Source organism: Rattus rattus, chromosome 17 (assembly GCF_011064425.1).
Source record: "Rattus rattus isolate New Zealand chromosome 17, Rrattus_CSIRO_v1, whole genome shotgun sequence".
Lineage (NCBI taxonomy): Eukaryota > Metazoa > Chordata > Mammalia > Rodentia > Muridae > Rattus > Rattus rattus.
Window position 1 is genome coordinate 13,187,493 of NC_046170.1, and position 14,868 is coordinate 13,202,360.

Sequence of the window (14,868 nt, forward strand, 5' to 3'; positions counted from 1 at the left end):
TCTAGCATCTTGACTGCCTGGATGTTGCCATGCTCCTGCCTTGATGATAATGGACTGAACCTCTGAACCTGTAAGCCAGCCCCAACTAAATGTTGTCCTTAGAAGAGTTGCTGCCACCATGGTGTCTCTTCACAGCAGTAAAACCCAAACTAAGACAATAGCAAACAGAGAGAAATGGCAAACAATGTCCAAGGGGAGGTCAGAAAAAAGCCGCCTGGATCCAGAAGCTCTTTCTAATGAGAGCTTAGAGGGAAATGAACAGGAGCCCTTCTAAAAGAGGACATTACTATGAGACGTAATTGGACCCGACACGGTGACCTTGACAACATGGTGAAGCACCCATCCTGGATCTCAGACCAGAGTTATGGATCAGCACAAGATTTTCTAAGAGAAGATGGGTGCTAAGATTCCACAGTGAATTAACTTTAGAAAAAATAAAACCACTTTTAAGACTGGGAAGATCTCAGAGAATGGAGACTTTTTTAGGAAACTACTTGAGAATCTACCCGGAAAAATAACGCAAAAACTATTTAAAGATTTATTTGTTTTATTTTATGTATTCTGTTTGCATACATGTCTATATATTACATGCCTAGTGCCCATGGAGGCTAGAAGAGAGCAATGGTCCCGGAGTTAGTTACAGGCAGTTATGGGCTACCATGGGGGTCTCTGGAACCAAACCCAGGTCCTCGGGGAGGACAGCAAGTGCTCTTAGCTGCTCAGCCACATCTCCAGCCTTCCTTCCTTAGAAAACTAACATAAATGTAACGAGAGTGAAAGGCATATTTTATAATGAAAGACACACAAATAACTGTAGTAACAGAGTGGGGAAACCAGTCACTAAGTGAACTGCCATGATTAGGAGTGACTCATGGATAAAGAACTAAGACAGCACTAAAATTCTTGACTCTGATGGTGATTTCAATAGTTCCTTAAAAACAATGTTTTGTTGTATGTTTACTGTACCAGAGAGTTAATAATGTAGGGTATAATATTAAAAACAGGCTATACTTTAATCGACTTGAGCAGGCATGAACACTACAATGGTGTGTGACATAGTTTACCATGAAGAATTTTGCCACACAGCCAGCAAACACTCCAGGGAGAATATTCATGAAATGCTAATTTTCTTGGGCAATCTTTTACTGCAGGTTAGGAAGCTTGTACACTTCTCACATTCACCGGAAAACAGAAAAATATTACTTCAAACAGAAAGTATAATGAGTTATTTGCATTACTAAATTTAAAATTAGAAATGTGATCTTATCTTAGATGAAGAAAAAGAAGGCTGATATTTTTCATAGTGAAAATGAGAACATTTCCTTCATAGAGCTGTAGGACCCTGTGGTATGAACCTCCTTGCCCATCAAAATAGAACATCTGGAACTGAAGGCATCTGGAATCGAAGGCAAGCTCTTCCTGCCCACATAGGGTTGTCAGCATAGAGCTGAGTTAATTAGTAAGGCCGAGGAGGCTGAAGAAAATGCAGGTTCCCACTGGATGGCGGATTAGCCAGCAGCACCCCTGACAAAGTCCCAGCTTCTACTTGCTATGCTGCCATTTTTCATTTCCCAGGACTCACGAGGGTCACCAGCCTTGGCCGCAGTGCCCTTCTCATAGCTGCCTGGCTGGCTCTAAGGCAACATGTTCTATCTGGCCACTTGTTTACTGGAATTGAACAGATTGTACATGTTCTCATGGCTGAATCTTAGATTTTGTTCTCTGTTCTATTTTCAGGTTTTGTTTTCCTATAAAAGCTCAACTGACACTGAGGTACAGTAACCTTTACCTGTCAAGTCTCATCTATGCTAAAGGAACAGATGAGAATCTAAATCTAATAGCTGCACTTATGAAATGATCTAACTTTTTGTTTGCTTGTTTTTAGAGACAGGATCTCCCTATATAGCTCCATTAACTTTGACTGAAAGACTACCTCCTCAGCCTTTTGGGTTTACAGTGTGCACTGAAATGCCTGGACTAGACATAAAACCAGGACAAAACAAACAAAAATCAATTGCTATAACTGCCTTAGAAATTAGGATTTCCTGCTGTACATTCAATGTGAGTCTGCTGATCAGCTGTAAATACCTTCATTACAACCCAAAGGTTAAAGAATACAAGTTAAATATCTGAAAGTTTAAAAAAAATTGACAAAGAACTTCTAATGGAAAAATAAAAATTACTTGGATGCTCTTCTAAGCTTGAGAAATTAGGCTTAATATGTTTAAGGAATATTATTTTTGTGACTAAAGCTTATGCCCATAATAAAGCAAGTTTATGTTTCTTTATTCTTGTAAGACTTTATATTTTTTGTTGTTCCCTTTAAAAGGAGCGGCCTTGTTACATAGTCCACACTACTCTGACAGGACTGTGGAAAAGAGTGACTGATTACTCATGGTTCATTTGTCTGTTTATTTGGCCAAACATAAAGTTTTTAGGTTAATTTAAGTTCAGATTACTCTTAATTTTCTAAAACTATTTTAGAGGTACTCATTCATGGTGTTTCTAAGTAAGCAATAAAATAATATTCAGAACATATTGTGGGTAAGTAGAAGAGGAAAGATGATCTCTCAAAGAACATAAGGGATGTAAGATGAACAAAACAAGAGAAACTTGGATTAGCCACATTTGTGGATTCTGGTAGCACTGGGCTAATTATGAATTTCTGCTCATCTTTAGATTTTTTTTTTAAAAAGTTGCCACAGTGTCAAAATCTCTGGTTATGTTATGAATATACTTACATACCTCATATATACATAAATTATATCAATAATCATGTTGGGAATTCTGATGCTTTTAGAAAGTAAGTAATCATAAAGAGATATTTATTTAGAATAAATTAATCTGTGCAGAGCATCTCTCCTTCATTTGCTGTACTGCGCTCATGCAGGGGTGTACTCATTACTCTCTGCATACATCGTGAGTTTAGATGATTTGTCCCAGGTCACACAGACAGTGCTGGGCTGAACCTGAAGTCTAGGATCATATCTTAACCACCAATCTTTAGTCTCAAAATGTACTGTCATTCATCTTCAGGAAAAATGACCTTTTAAAGATCAACTTTTGATGAATGAAAAATAACTTTATAGTGAATATTCATTTTTTTCTCTACAGAAAATGAATCTATAAAAAAGAATGTTTTCTAAGCCATGGGATGAGTTCACAGATCACACAAGAAACCATAAGCTGACCCCATTGACTCCTCCTGGGAGAAAGACTGTACCAGATTAAGTACGATCAGTCAGAATCTATGAAAGGACATTTGCTCTTGGAAAAGGAGGTCCAGCGACAGGCCCAAAGTGGGATTCAGCTCACGGGGAGACCCCAAGGCCTGACGCCATTACTGAGGCTATGGAGTGCTCATAAGTAGGGACCTATCATGGCTTCCCTCTGAGAGGCCCAACAAGCAGCTGACTGAGACAGAGGCAGGTATTTGCCCTCCAACAACGGACAGAAGCTGTTGACCCCTGTGGTTGAGTTAGGGAAAAGCTGGAAGAAGTTGAGGAGGAGGGTGAGCCTATAGGAGGACCAGCAGTCTCAATGAAACTAGATTCCGAGATCTCTCAGATACTGGATCACCAACCGGGCAGCATACACCAGCTGACATGATGCCCCCAGCACATACACAGCAGAGGACTGCTGGGTCTGAGTTCAGTCAGAGAAGATGCACCTAACCCTCAATAGACTGGAGGTCCCAGGGAGTGGGGAGGTCTGGTGCAGTGGGGACATCCTGGTGGAGCTGGGGGGTGGAGGAGGAGGTATGGGATATGAAACAGTCAGTGGGTGGACTGGGAGGGGGATAAAATCTAGAGTATAAAAAAAAAATTAAATAAAAGTAAAAAACTAAAAATAAAAAAAAGACATTTTGCAAGTGTCTGTTATGAAGTTTACTCCCCTACCTTCCAGATGTATTCTTTAATATGGCCAGAGCATCTGGGTAGCCATCCATGTTGTAGTCTCCAATGTGAAGTGTGAGTGGAACTGGAATTGCAGTTGGCCGCTCTTCATGCACGAATGGGACAAAGCCCCAGAGTGTGCCCTTATTGCTAAAATCCTGAAGCACAGGAGCCCACTAAAGACAAGAAAAAAAAAAGATCACTCATAATCACTTTAGAAAAACAGTTACCGTTTGCAAAAGGAATGAGTCATTAAAAGTGCTGAAGGCAGTCACCATGCTACTTCTTTTCACAAAATGGTAGGCATCATCATTTACTTGATGTATGTGTTAGACACTGGAAGGAGCAGTTGGTCTTCCATAGGCTTGGTCATGAGCATCTTTGCTTGGACAGTACACAGGCCACAGGGTCCTCACAACATACATTCAACCTTAGGGAAAACAAACTCTGTCCTCACCTGACAGGCATGGCACAAAGGAATCAACTGTGACACTGAAATACCTGGAAGCAAAAGTCTTAGTAAATCTTCATAGCCTATAATGATTTCAACGAAGAGAACAGAAAAGATTCGCTTGACTGTAAAGCGAGCTTCTTCCCTCCTCTTCTGATTGCAGAGGTCTTTTCACGATTGGATAACTTAATACGCAACTAGACTCTGAAGAGCAGAGACAGTGCATTAGCATTACAGCCATGCCACTCTCCCGTAAGAATCACGTCAGCACTGATCCTGCACATGTCCTAAGTGGACACAGGTGTACTGCAATTGGCAAGTAGCCAAACATGCCTGCACATGCATTTTCCCTCACAAGCAAATGATTAAGTTTGATCGCCACAAACTGAAGTATATTAAAAATGATCTCTTTATAAAAGGTCTAGAGAAAATAAAACAAGTATCTCTAAAATTTTGTAAGTTTTCCTAAGAAAGTTTAATTTGCCATTGCAGGGGTGGGGGACCTTGACGATAAAACATTGAGTAAATTCACTTAAGAAGAAAGTATTACTCTTTTGTGAACATTAAAAAACAAACATTTATACTGGGCAGTGGTAGTGCACACTTTTAATCCTAATACTCGGGAGGCAGGAGCAGGTGGATCTCTGCCTTTGAGGGTAGCCTGTTCTATAGAGCAAGTTCCATGCTAGCCAAGGCTACACATAGGGTAGGAGGGACAAACAAACTAAAAACCCTAACTAGGCATTTAAATAATTTCACTTGATTTTGGAAAAAAAAAGAAACAAAACTGTTACACTTTGCAAAAATACTAGAAATTGCACAAAATGCTAAGTTGGCACAACATTCTGAAACATGGTCCAGTGTAGTCCATGCCTTTAAATCTTTGTGCTCAGGAGGCAGAGGGAGGTGGAGCTCCATGAGTTCAAGGCCAACCTGGTCTACATTGTGAGTTCCAGAACAGTCAGAGAGATGCAGAGAGACCCTATCTCAAAAACAAAACCCCTAAGTGTAAGTGTTTCCATTAATATAATTATATTATGTAACACTCATCAAAGAACACCACATCGGTCTTCCTAGAGATAGGAAACACATTCTCTCTCTCTCTCTCTCTCTCTCTCTCTCAACTTTTAAGTGTTCCCATTGTGGTCGGTCACTTAACAGGTTGAAATATAGATAAAATTTTATACCTATGAACCAATGATGGGGAGTTTCTTGACCTAATGTTTTAAATGATTCACAAAAATACAAGTATACAAAAATAATAAAACTTATGATAATTCAGTTATTTTAAAAATGCTAAATGTATAAAGATTTGTTTTATTAAATGAATCATATGGCTCCTAAGGGTTATAAAGTCAGCATGATATCTTATCATTTATTAACTCCCCCCTCCACAAGAAAATGAAGCTGATGAACTCAACGAGTTATGACCTATTATTTCCATGTTAATCCTCCAGGACTCTCAACAATTCTAAGTTATTAAGCACCAGGCAAAAAGTCGGCATGAGAACTAATATGCGTCTGCATACAGAAACAAGAGCAGACTTAGCTGTGAGAAGGAAGTATCTTCCACATAAGTTTTATTTCACACGTATGCTTTCTATAGCCCTGGCATCTAAAATGCCACATTCTATTTAACTATGGGATCTAAAATGGTTCTCTTTGTCAAAAATCAACACAGCAGCATTTTCAACCTCAGTTGAAGAAAAGATTTAAATGTATTTTACCATATTGTTATATATACAATAACTAAAATGTAATTTTGAATTTTACTCTGTTCTGCTTCTTTTTTCTTTTTATTTTCGGAGCTGGGGACCGAACCCAGGGCCTTACCACTGAGCTAAATCCCCAACCCTTCTGTTCTGCTTCTTAAACATATCTTTTAACTTTCAAGACTTTTCAGGCATATAGCATCATTCACAGCATCTCCAAAGCAGACAATACCTGTCCTGTTCCTGATCTCATTAAATAAATGGCACTTTTCTGACAGTCCTTATCTTCACAGCCTGGCAGCAAGTGATCCATGTGTCCATCTCCATCTGCCAAGAGAAACAGCAGGAGTCCATTGAGAGTGCAGGATAGAGTGTGATAGGTAAACTCCATATTTGTTAAACGAATCCATCAGTCTGGATGACACTAAACAACTTGACACATGGCTGTGGTATAATGAAGGTGAATCATTTAAAACATCACTCAGAGGAAATTAAAAAAAATCATCAGATCCTATGCTCAACAAAACTGGAAAATCTGGATGAAATGGACAATTTTTTAGATAGATATCAGGTACGAAAGTTAAATCAGGAACAAATAAACCATCTAAACAGCCCTATGACTCCTAAAGAAATAGAAGCAGTTATTAAAAGCAGATGGGCTTTAGTACAGAATTCTATCAGACCTTCATAGAATTACCAATACTGTACAAACTATTCCACAAAATAGGAACAGAAGGAGCACTACCGAATTCCTTCTATGAAGGAATCACACTTATACCTAAACCACACAAAGACCCAACAAAGAGAACTTCAGACCAATTCTTTCCCTTATAAGTATCGATGCAAAAATATTCAATAAAATTCTTGCAAAACGAATCCAAGAACGTATCAAAACAATCATCTGCCATGATCAAGTAGGCTTCATTCCAGAAATGGTTCAATATACGGAAATCTATCAACGTAATCCACTATGTAAACTAACTCAAAAGAAAAAAACTCACATGATCATCTCATTAGATGGTGAGAAAACATTTGACAGAATTCATGTTAAAAGTCTTGGAAAGATCAGGAATTCAAGGCCCATACCTAAACACAGTAAAAGCAATATACAACAAACCAGTAGCCAACATCAAACTAAATGGAGAGAACCTTGAAGCAATCCCACAAAAATCAGGCACTAGACAAGGCTGCCTACTTGCTCCCTACTTATTCAACATAGTACTCAAAGTCCTAGTCAGAGCAATCAGACAACAAAAGGAGGTCAAAGGGATACAAATTGGAAAGGAAGAAGTCAAAATATCACTATTTGCAGATGATGTGATAGTACGTTTATGTGGCCCCAAAAGTTCCACCAGAGAACTACTAAGCCTGATAAACAACTTCAGCAAAGTGGCTGGGTATAAAATTAACTCAAACAAATCTGTAGCCTTCCTCTACTCAAAGGATAAACAGGCTGAGAAAGAAATTAGGGAAAGGACACCATTCACAATAGTCACAAATAACATAAAATACCTCAGTGTGACTCTACCCAAGCAAATGAAAGATCTGTATGACAAGAACTTCAAGTCTCTGAAGAAAGAAATAAAAGAAGATCTCAGAGGACCTCCCATGCTCATGGATTGGTAGGATTAAAATAGTAAAAATGGTCATCTTGCCAAAAGCAATCTACAGATTCAATGCAATCCCCATCAAAATTTCAACTCAATTCTTCATAGAGTTAGAAAGAGCAATTTGCAAATTCATCTGGAATAACAAAAACCCAGGATAGCTAAAAACTCTCCTCAACAATAAAAAGGACTTCAGGGGAATCACTATCCCCTGAACTCAAGCAGTATTACAGAGCAATAGTGATAAAAAACTGCATGGTATTGGTACAGAGACAGACAGATAGACCAGTGGAATAGAAATTGAAGACCTGAGAAATGAACCCACACACCTATGGTCACTTGATCTCTGACAAAGGAGCTAAAACCATCCAGTGGAAAAAAGATAGCATTTTCAGCAAATGGTGCTGGTTCAACTGGAGGTCAGCATGTAGAAGAATGCAAATTAATTCATTCTTATCACCCTGCACAAAGCTCAAGTCCAAGTGGATCAAGAACCTCCACATAAAACCAGATACACTCAAACTAATAGAAGAAAAAGGGGGGGGGGGAAGCCTGGAACACATGGGCTCTGGGGAAAGTTTCCTGAACAGAGCAACAATGGCTTATGTTCTAAGATCAAGAATCAACAAATCTGACCACATAAAACTGCAAATCTTCTGTAAGGCAAAGGACACTGTCATTAGGACAAAATGGCAACCAACAGATTGGGAAAAGATCTTTACCAATCCTACATTAGAGGAGTAATATCCAATATATACAAAGAACTATACAAGTTAGACTCCAGAGAATCAAATAACCCTATTAAAAATGGGGTACAGAGCTAAACAAATAATTCTCAACTGAGGAGTGGCCGAGAAGAACCTAAAGAAATGTTCAACATCCTCAGTCATCAGGGAAATGCAAAGCAAAACAACCCTGAGATTCCACCTCACACCAATCAGAAGGGCTAAGATCAAAAATTGAGGTAACAGCAGATGCTGGTTAGGATGTGGAGAAAGAGGAACACTCCTCCATTGTTGGTGGGATTGCAGACTGGTACAACCACTCTGGAAATCAGTCTGGAGGTTCCTCAGAAAATTGGACATTGCATTAACTGAGGACCCAGCTATACCTCTCTTCGGCATATACCCAAAAGATGCTCCAACATATAACAAAGACACATGCTCCACTATGTTCATAGCAGCCTTATTTATAATAGCCAGAAGCTGGAAAGAACCCAGATGCCCTTCAACAGAGGAATGTATTAAAAAAACGTGGTACATCTACACAATGGAGTACAATGACTTCATGAAATTCATAGGCAAATGGATGGAACTGGAAAATATCATCCTGAGTGAGGTAACCCAATGACAGAAAAACACTCATGGTATGCACTCATTGATAAGTGGATATTAGCACAAATGCTCGAATTACCCTAGATGCACAGACCACATGAAACTCAAGAAGGATGATCAAAATGTGAATGCTTCACTCCTTCTTTAAAAGGGGAACAAAAATATCCATAGGAGAGGATAGGGAGGCAAAGTTTAGAGCAGAGACTGAAGGAATGGCCATTCATAGCCTGCCCCACATGTGGCCCATATATATACAGCCACCAAAACTAGATAAGATGGATGAAGCCAAAAAGTGCAGGCTGACAGGAACTGGAGAGATCTCTCCTGAGAAACACAGCCAGAACATGTCAAATAGAGAGGTGAATGCCAGCAGCAAACCACTGAACTGAGAACGGGATCCCCATTGGAGCAATTAGAGAAAGGAATGAAAAATAATTCTTGATATAAAAGTTATTATTAATATGAAGGAAAAGTAAATATTTGTATACTCTAATCTCTAGATCCTTTCCATGTTACTGATATAAAAAAATCTTAAAAAATTCCTACCAATTAAGTTGAGACTACTAGAACTCTGGGGTAATGTGATGGTAGGCCAGAGCAGAAAAAATACATATAATGTCTATATTCTCTCAGTATTAATCCAACTTACCTACCTATGTAATCCTCTGTTCAGTGCTTCAGTGGGTGAAGCACAGAGGACTTATGTACTCATCTACATCCAAGACACAACACAACTCTGGTTTTCCTAAGCATTGGGTGTGGCATTTATACAGAATGAAACCAGCAGAGTTTAGACTGAAGAAAAGGAGTATGAACAAACAGCCAGGCTTGTTTGAAAATAGCACAGGGCATTCAGTTCCTTCATAACATTCACAGCCTTCTGCATTGCTCTGTCTGACACCAGAGGATTCTTTCCAAGTATAATTTGCCAGACAGAAATACATTTACCATTTTTTTAGATGTAAATCTATTAGATGTGAATGTATTAGATCTGAGGATAGACAAGGTGTCTTCAGTTGTCATTACAGTGCTGTAGAAGTCAAAGAATGGAGGGACTGTAAACTTCACAGGTAATCAAATGGGTTGCTTTATTAATCAGAGCAGAACTATACTGACATATTCACAATTAAGTTGTGTTATACTACTAAATAGTGAAGATATCTATTAAGCTATGAAATAACATGTACAACAGTGTAAAAGATACCATTATTCTACAGAAATTCTACATTCAAAGGGGTAATTTTGTTTTCACACTTACAGACATTATTAATCAGGCTAAATATGCAGTAGTTTTGAGACTGTATTCAGTGTGAGTTAAACCTCATGCAGAAGTTAAGAATTTATCATATAAAAACCTATACATATGGGCTTCAGACCACACTGGGTTCTAGTTTTTCCTTAAAAGTATTTAACCAATTTAAATGCTGAGTATGCATACAAAAAGGGAAGAATCTAAAGTAGCAATTTTACAATTTTTATATAAATTTCTTAGTGTCTCTTCCTGTTGCTATGATTAAACACCGAGACAAAAGCGACTCAGGAGAGAAAGCGTTCATTTCAGCTCATAATTTCAGGTTCCAGTCATCAGAGTAGGGATGTCACACAGCAGGAGCCAGAGGAAGCTGGTCACATCACGTCATATTCAGAACAGGGAGGAATGATGGCATGCATGCCTTTGCTCAGCTGGCCTCACCACCTTTATATAGTTCAGGATATCCTCCTATAATTAATACAAGTTGTCCCACATCAACTAACAAAATCAAGGCAATCCTCCCTTCATATGCAAGCTCAGAGACCCAGCTCCTAGATGTTTTGAGATTTTGGTCAAGTCAACGATGAATGCTAAACATCACAAACAGTTCTTCAGTATTGGCAGACTAAGAATATCTCAGCACTGCACATGTCACCGGCCATGTGTAAAAATGAAATGTTTGTTTTAGTAAAACATTGTAATAGTATTAATCTTCCTTTGGAGTGATGGAGGGAGACATGTTTAAATTGGTTGTTTTCACCAGAATCTCGTCAAAACAAACTTGTCGGTGTAAGGATGTGAAAGGACATTGGGAAGCTGTGAGCATTGTTTTCTACTAGATATAAGGAAAAAGATGATGTACAGAGTATGAGTTTAGTTCTTTTGGTTCTAGGTTGTTTCCTATTGAAATCATCACCAATTTAAGAGATTCTGAATAGTTCAGTCTGTCAGTTAACTTTAATAAAAACAACCACAAGTACTTATACATTACTCTTTCTCGATGGATGATATTCAAAGTCAAAAGCTAATCAATGGACTTTTCACTTACTTAGAATAATTCATGAAAATTACTTAAGACACACTCTTCTCCAGGGTGTTGTCAGGTCAATCCATTGAGCTAGAAACACATTAGTTGAGAAAACCCAGACCCAGAAAGACAAGCAGACATGTTTTCTCTCATCTGAGCTTCCTAGCTCTAAGTCTTCAGATGTGAGTACACAACCAGGAGTAACTGGATAAACCAGGAAAGTAAAACAGGAGCATGCTTGGGGGTTGGGGTGGGGAGGAGAGCAATGGAGAAGGGAAGAGCAGGGTTCAAGTGATCTGAAGAGAGTTGGAAAAACCAGGGTCTCTAACTAGGGAGGAGAAGAGATAAATACAGGAGGAGTGAGGAGGGTAAAATAACATTAAGGATATTTGATAAGTCATAAGGAATCGTATTGTTAACTATCTATCAACAATACTAACTCTTGTGGACTGAGTAACTACTGGATTCTTGGACTTCCTGTTCACAGCCAGCCACTGCTGCATTAGCTGGACTGCAGCCTGTAAGTCATTTAGATACATCTCCTTTCTATACACAGATTCATTCTATACGTTCTGCTACTGTAGAGAACCCCAACTCATACAAAGTCTCACCAACGAACAAGAGCAATAGACAGCGTGGATGGGGAAGTCTCTGAAACCTAATCTCAACACAAAGAACTCCAAGCAGATAAGGAGAGTGGAGAGTGAGAGAGTCTTCCTCAGGGAGGAGCGCCAATTGTTTCTCTGATACTAAACAGTCAGTCCTGAAAACGTGCATACAAGTAGCAGTAAACAGATTGAGCAGATTATACTTATGTATTTAGTTAATCTCAATCTCTCAATCTCTCAATCTCTCAATCTCTCTCTCTCTCTCTCTCTCTCTCTCTCTCTCTCTCTCTCTCTCTCTCTCTCTCCTCTCCCTGGCACTATTCATGATGCTCTCTTATGGAAGAATAGGAGGGAGGAACTCCAGAGAAGACCAACAGTTTTGAACTCTTGGGGCTCTCAGTCTGAACCACTAACCAAAGAACATATATGGGCTGGACCTAGGCCTCTAGCACATATGTAGCAGATGTACAGCTTGGTCTTCATGTGGGTTCTGAACAACTGGAGCAGGGGCTGTCCCAAAAGCTGTTGCCTGTCTGTGGGATGTGTTCTTCTAGCTGGGCTGCCTTATCTGGCCTCAGTGGGAGAGGAAGTCCCTATCCTTGCAGAGACTTGAAGTGCCAGGGTGGGAGGATGCTCAGGGGCCCCTACCTGCTCTGAGGAGAAGGGGTTGAGGAGGCTAGGAGGGGGGGCAGTGAGTGGGATGTAAAGTGAATAAGTGAAAAATAAAATAAATGAGGACATGAATTTGAAAGAGAGCAGAGGGGTAAATGGGAGGGCTTAGAAGGAAGGAAGGGAAGGAGAATATGGTGTAATTACAATCTCAAAAATTAGTATTTATAAGTAACATTGATCCAGGTTTGACAGAAATAGTAAGAAAATATTTTTGTGGGTTTCATAGGTAGATGTCTAGCATGTTAGATGGAGAAACTGGGTAAGGAAAAGAGGGCCCATAGTGTTGGGGGTCTGGCGTACAATTCTCAATACAGTGGACAAGGAAGATCTCCAGGAGTTGGTGACTGTTCAGTGAAATCAGAAGGTGGTGGTGTAGTGGACAAAGAGGAACATTTAAAGGAAGAACATTTTATAGAGGGATGAGGCAGGGTACGTGGGTATGGAAGGGAAGTAGGGAGTACTTGAAAAATAGAAGGTCAGTTAGCTGGAGAAAGTTACAACGATAGTTTTGGAGAGGCATGATGTTACAGAGAGAGGTTCCTTCAATGATCCATTATCTACTGTCCACCTTCTAAAAGGCAATGAAACAAGGCCTTGCTGGTAGTTACCCTGGTGGTAGTTAGCCTGGTGGTAGTTACCCTGGTGGTGGTTACCCTGGTGGTGGTTACCCTGGTGGTGGTTAACCTGGTGGTGGTTACCCTGGTGGTGGTTACCCTGGTGGTGGTTAACCTGGTGGTGGTTACCCTGGTGGTGCTTACCCTGGGGTCTCTGGAGCTTGTATTTCGTTTGAGTGTTTAGCAACTATTCACTAAAAGCACACTGACTTTTCCTTCCATGAGTGGCACTGCAATCGAGATAGCTGCTTTGGCTAAATAACATAAGTCACTTTAGATCTTCTTTTAATCCCTGACTTCACATTTAGTCCATCAGTATGTGCTACCAACTCTGTCTCCGATATACCTATATGTGAGCATTCCTTCCCATTCCCTGGTAATCAGGCTGGGTTCATTTCACCTGCAGTCTCTGCCTGGTTTACAACATGTTCTTTTAACTAATTTGTAAATTTCCAAATTCCTTATTTTAGTCCACAAACTCACATATGTTCTTGCCAAGAAACATTCTTCTGTTTTGGGTTCAGATGCCAAGTCTTGGTCAAAGGTAAGCTCTAACCAGTTACAGCAACTTTCTGTGCACTTTCCTATTCCCTCTTTCTAAATAGTTTTGTTTAATTCTCTTCATCAATAGAATTTAAATTTCACTGGAATATGTTTCATTCATGGCTAAATGTCAAATATCTGAAACCAACTTAATCCATATGACAGGCACTCAAAGATAAAAATTTGAATACATTAATTAACATCTTGTACACAGAATAAACTAAAACAAGATGGAAGCTAAGTGGGGAAAAATGGAAACATGGGAGGTTCCGGTTCCTCTTTGTGTACTGGGGACATGAAAACAAGGTGAGCCCTTACTGTAGCTGTTCTACCTTGACTGTTCTCCTAGACCTGTTTTAAGACAATTGAGTGCCTTTGGATAAGTCCCTAACTTTGAACTGTTTGAACCAATGACTATCCCATACAATTCACTCAGAGAACGTAAAAGCTCACCAGATTCGCTGGACTCATTACTTGATAAGTTTGTCCATATTATTCTTATTACAATGTCCTGTATTTCCTTGAAAAATTACAACTAGTGGAAAAAGTGATAAAATGATAAACTTTTAATACATTTAAAAGTTAATAGCTAAGATATTCAAGATTTTCACTGGAGTTCATTACTCTTTATAATAGTGACAAAAATAATGAAACTATGTAACAGCTTTCAACTATAAGAATTAAACAAATAGAGGTTGGGGATTTAGCTCAGTGGTAGAGCGCTTGCCTAGCAAACACAAGGCCCTGGGTTCGGTCCCCAGCTCCGAAAAAAAGAAAAAAAAAAAAAGAATTAAACAAATAGGGCTGGAAAGATGGCTCAGAGGTTAAGAGCACCGACTGTTCTTCCAGAGGTCCTGAGTTCAATTCCCAGCAACCACATGGTGGCTCACAACCATCTGTAAAGAGATCCGATGCCCTCTTCTGGTGTGTCTGAAGACAGCTACAGTGTACTTATATATAATAAATGATTAAATAAAAAAAATAATTGTTTAAGAATTAAACAAAGAACATCTTTTAACTTGAAAATTTCAAATTAAAGGTATCCTTAATGAGTCACACAACTGTACATAGCACACCCCTAAACAGCCTCATTTATGATATAGTCATTTCTTATCTACTGTAGTCAGTACCTGATTTTTAAAATTCTTTCAT

At 39.2% G+C, this 14,868-nt stretch overlaps 1 protein-coding gene across 1 annotated transcript in view; it reads right to left on the reverse strand.

The window, feature by feature from the left end:
* Positions 1-3,895: 3,895 nt before the first annotated feature.
* The window catches only part of Itfg1 (integrin alpha FG-GAP repeat containing 1), a 71,921-nt gene continuing 60,948 nt past the window's right edge, over positions 3,896-14,868 (reverse strand). Inside the window, exons 9-10 of the mRNA XM_032888122.1 lie at positions 6,292-6,386; positions 3,896-4,072 (exon numbers count right to left, since the gene is read on the reverse strand). Of these exons, the coding sequence (XP_032744013.1) occupies positions 3,896-4,072; positions 6,292-6,386 (272 nt within the window). The remainder of the gene's footprint in view (positions 4,073-6,291; positions 6,387-14,868) is intronic.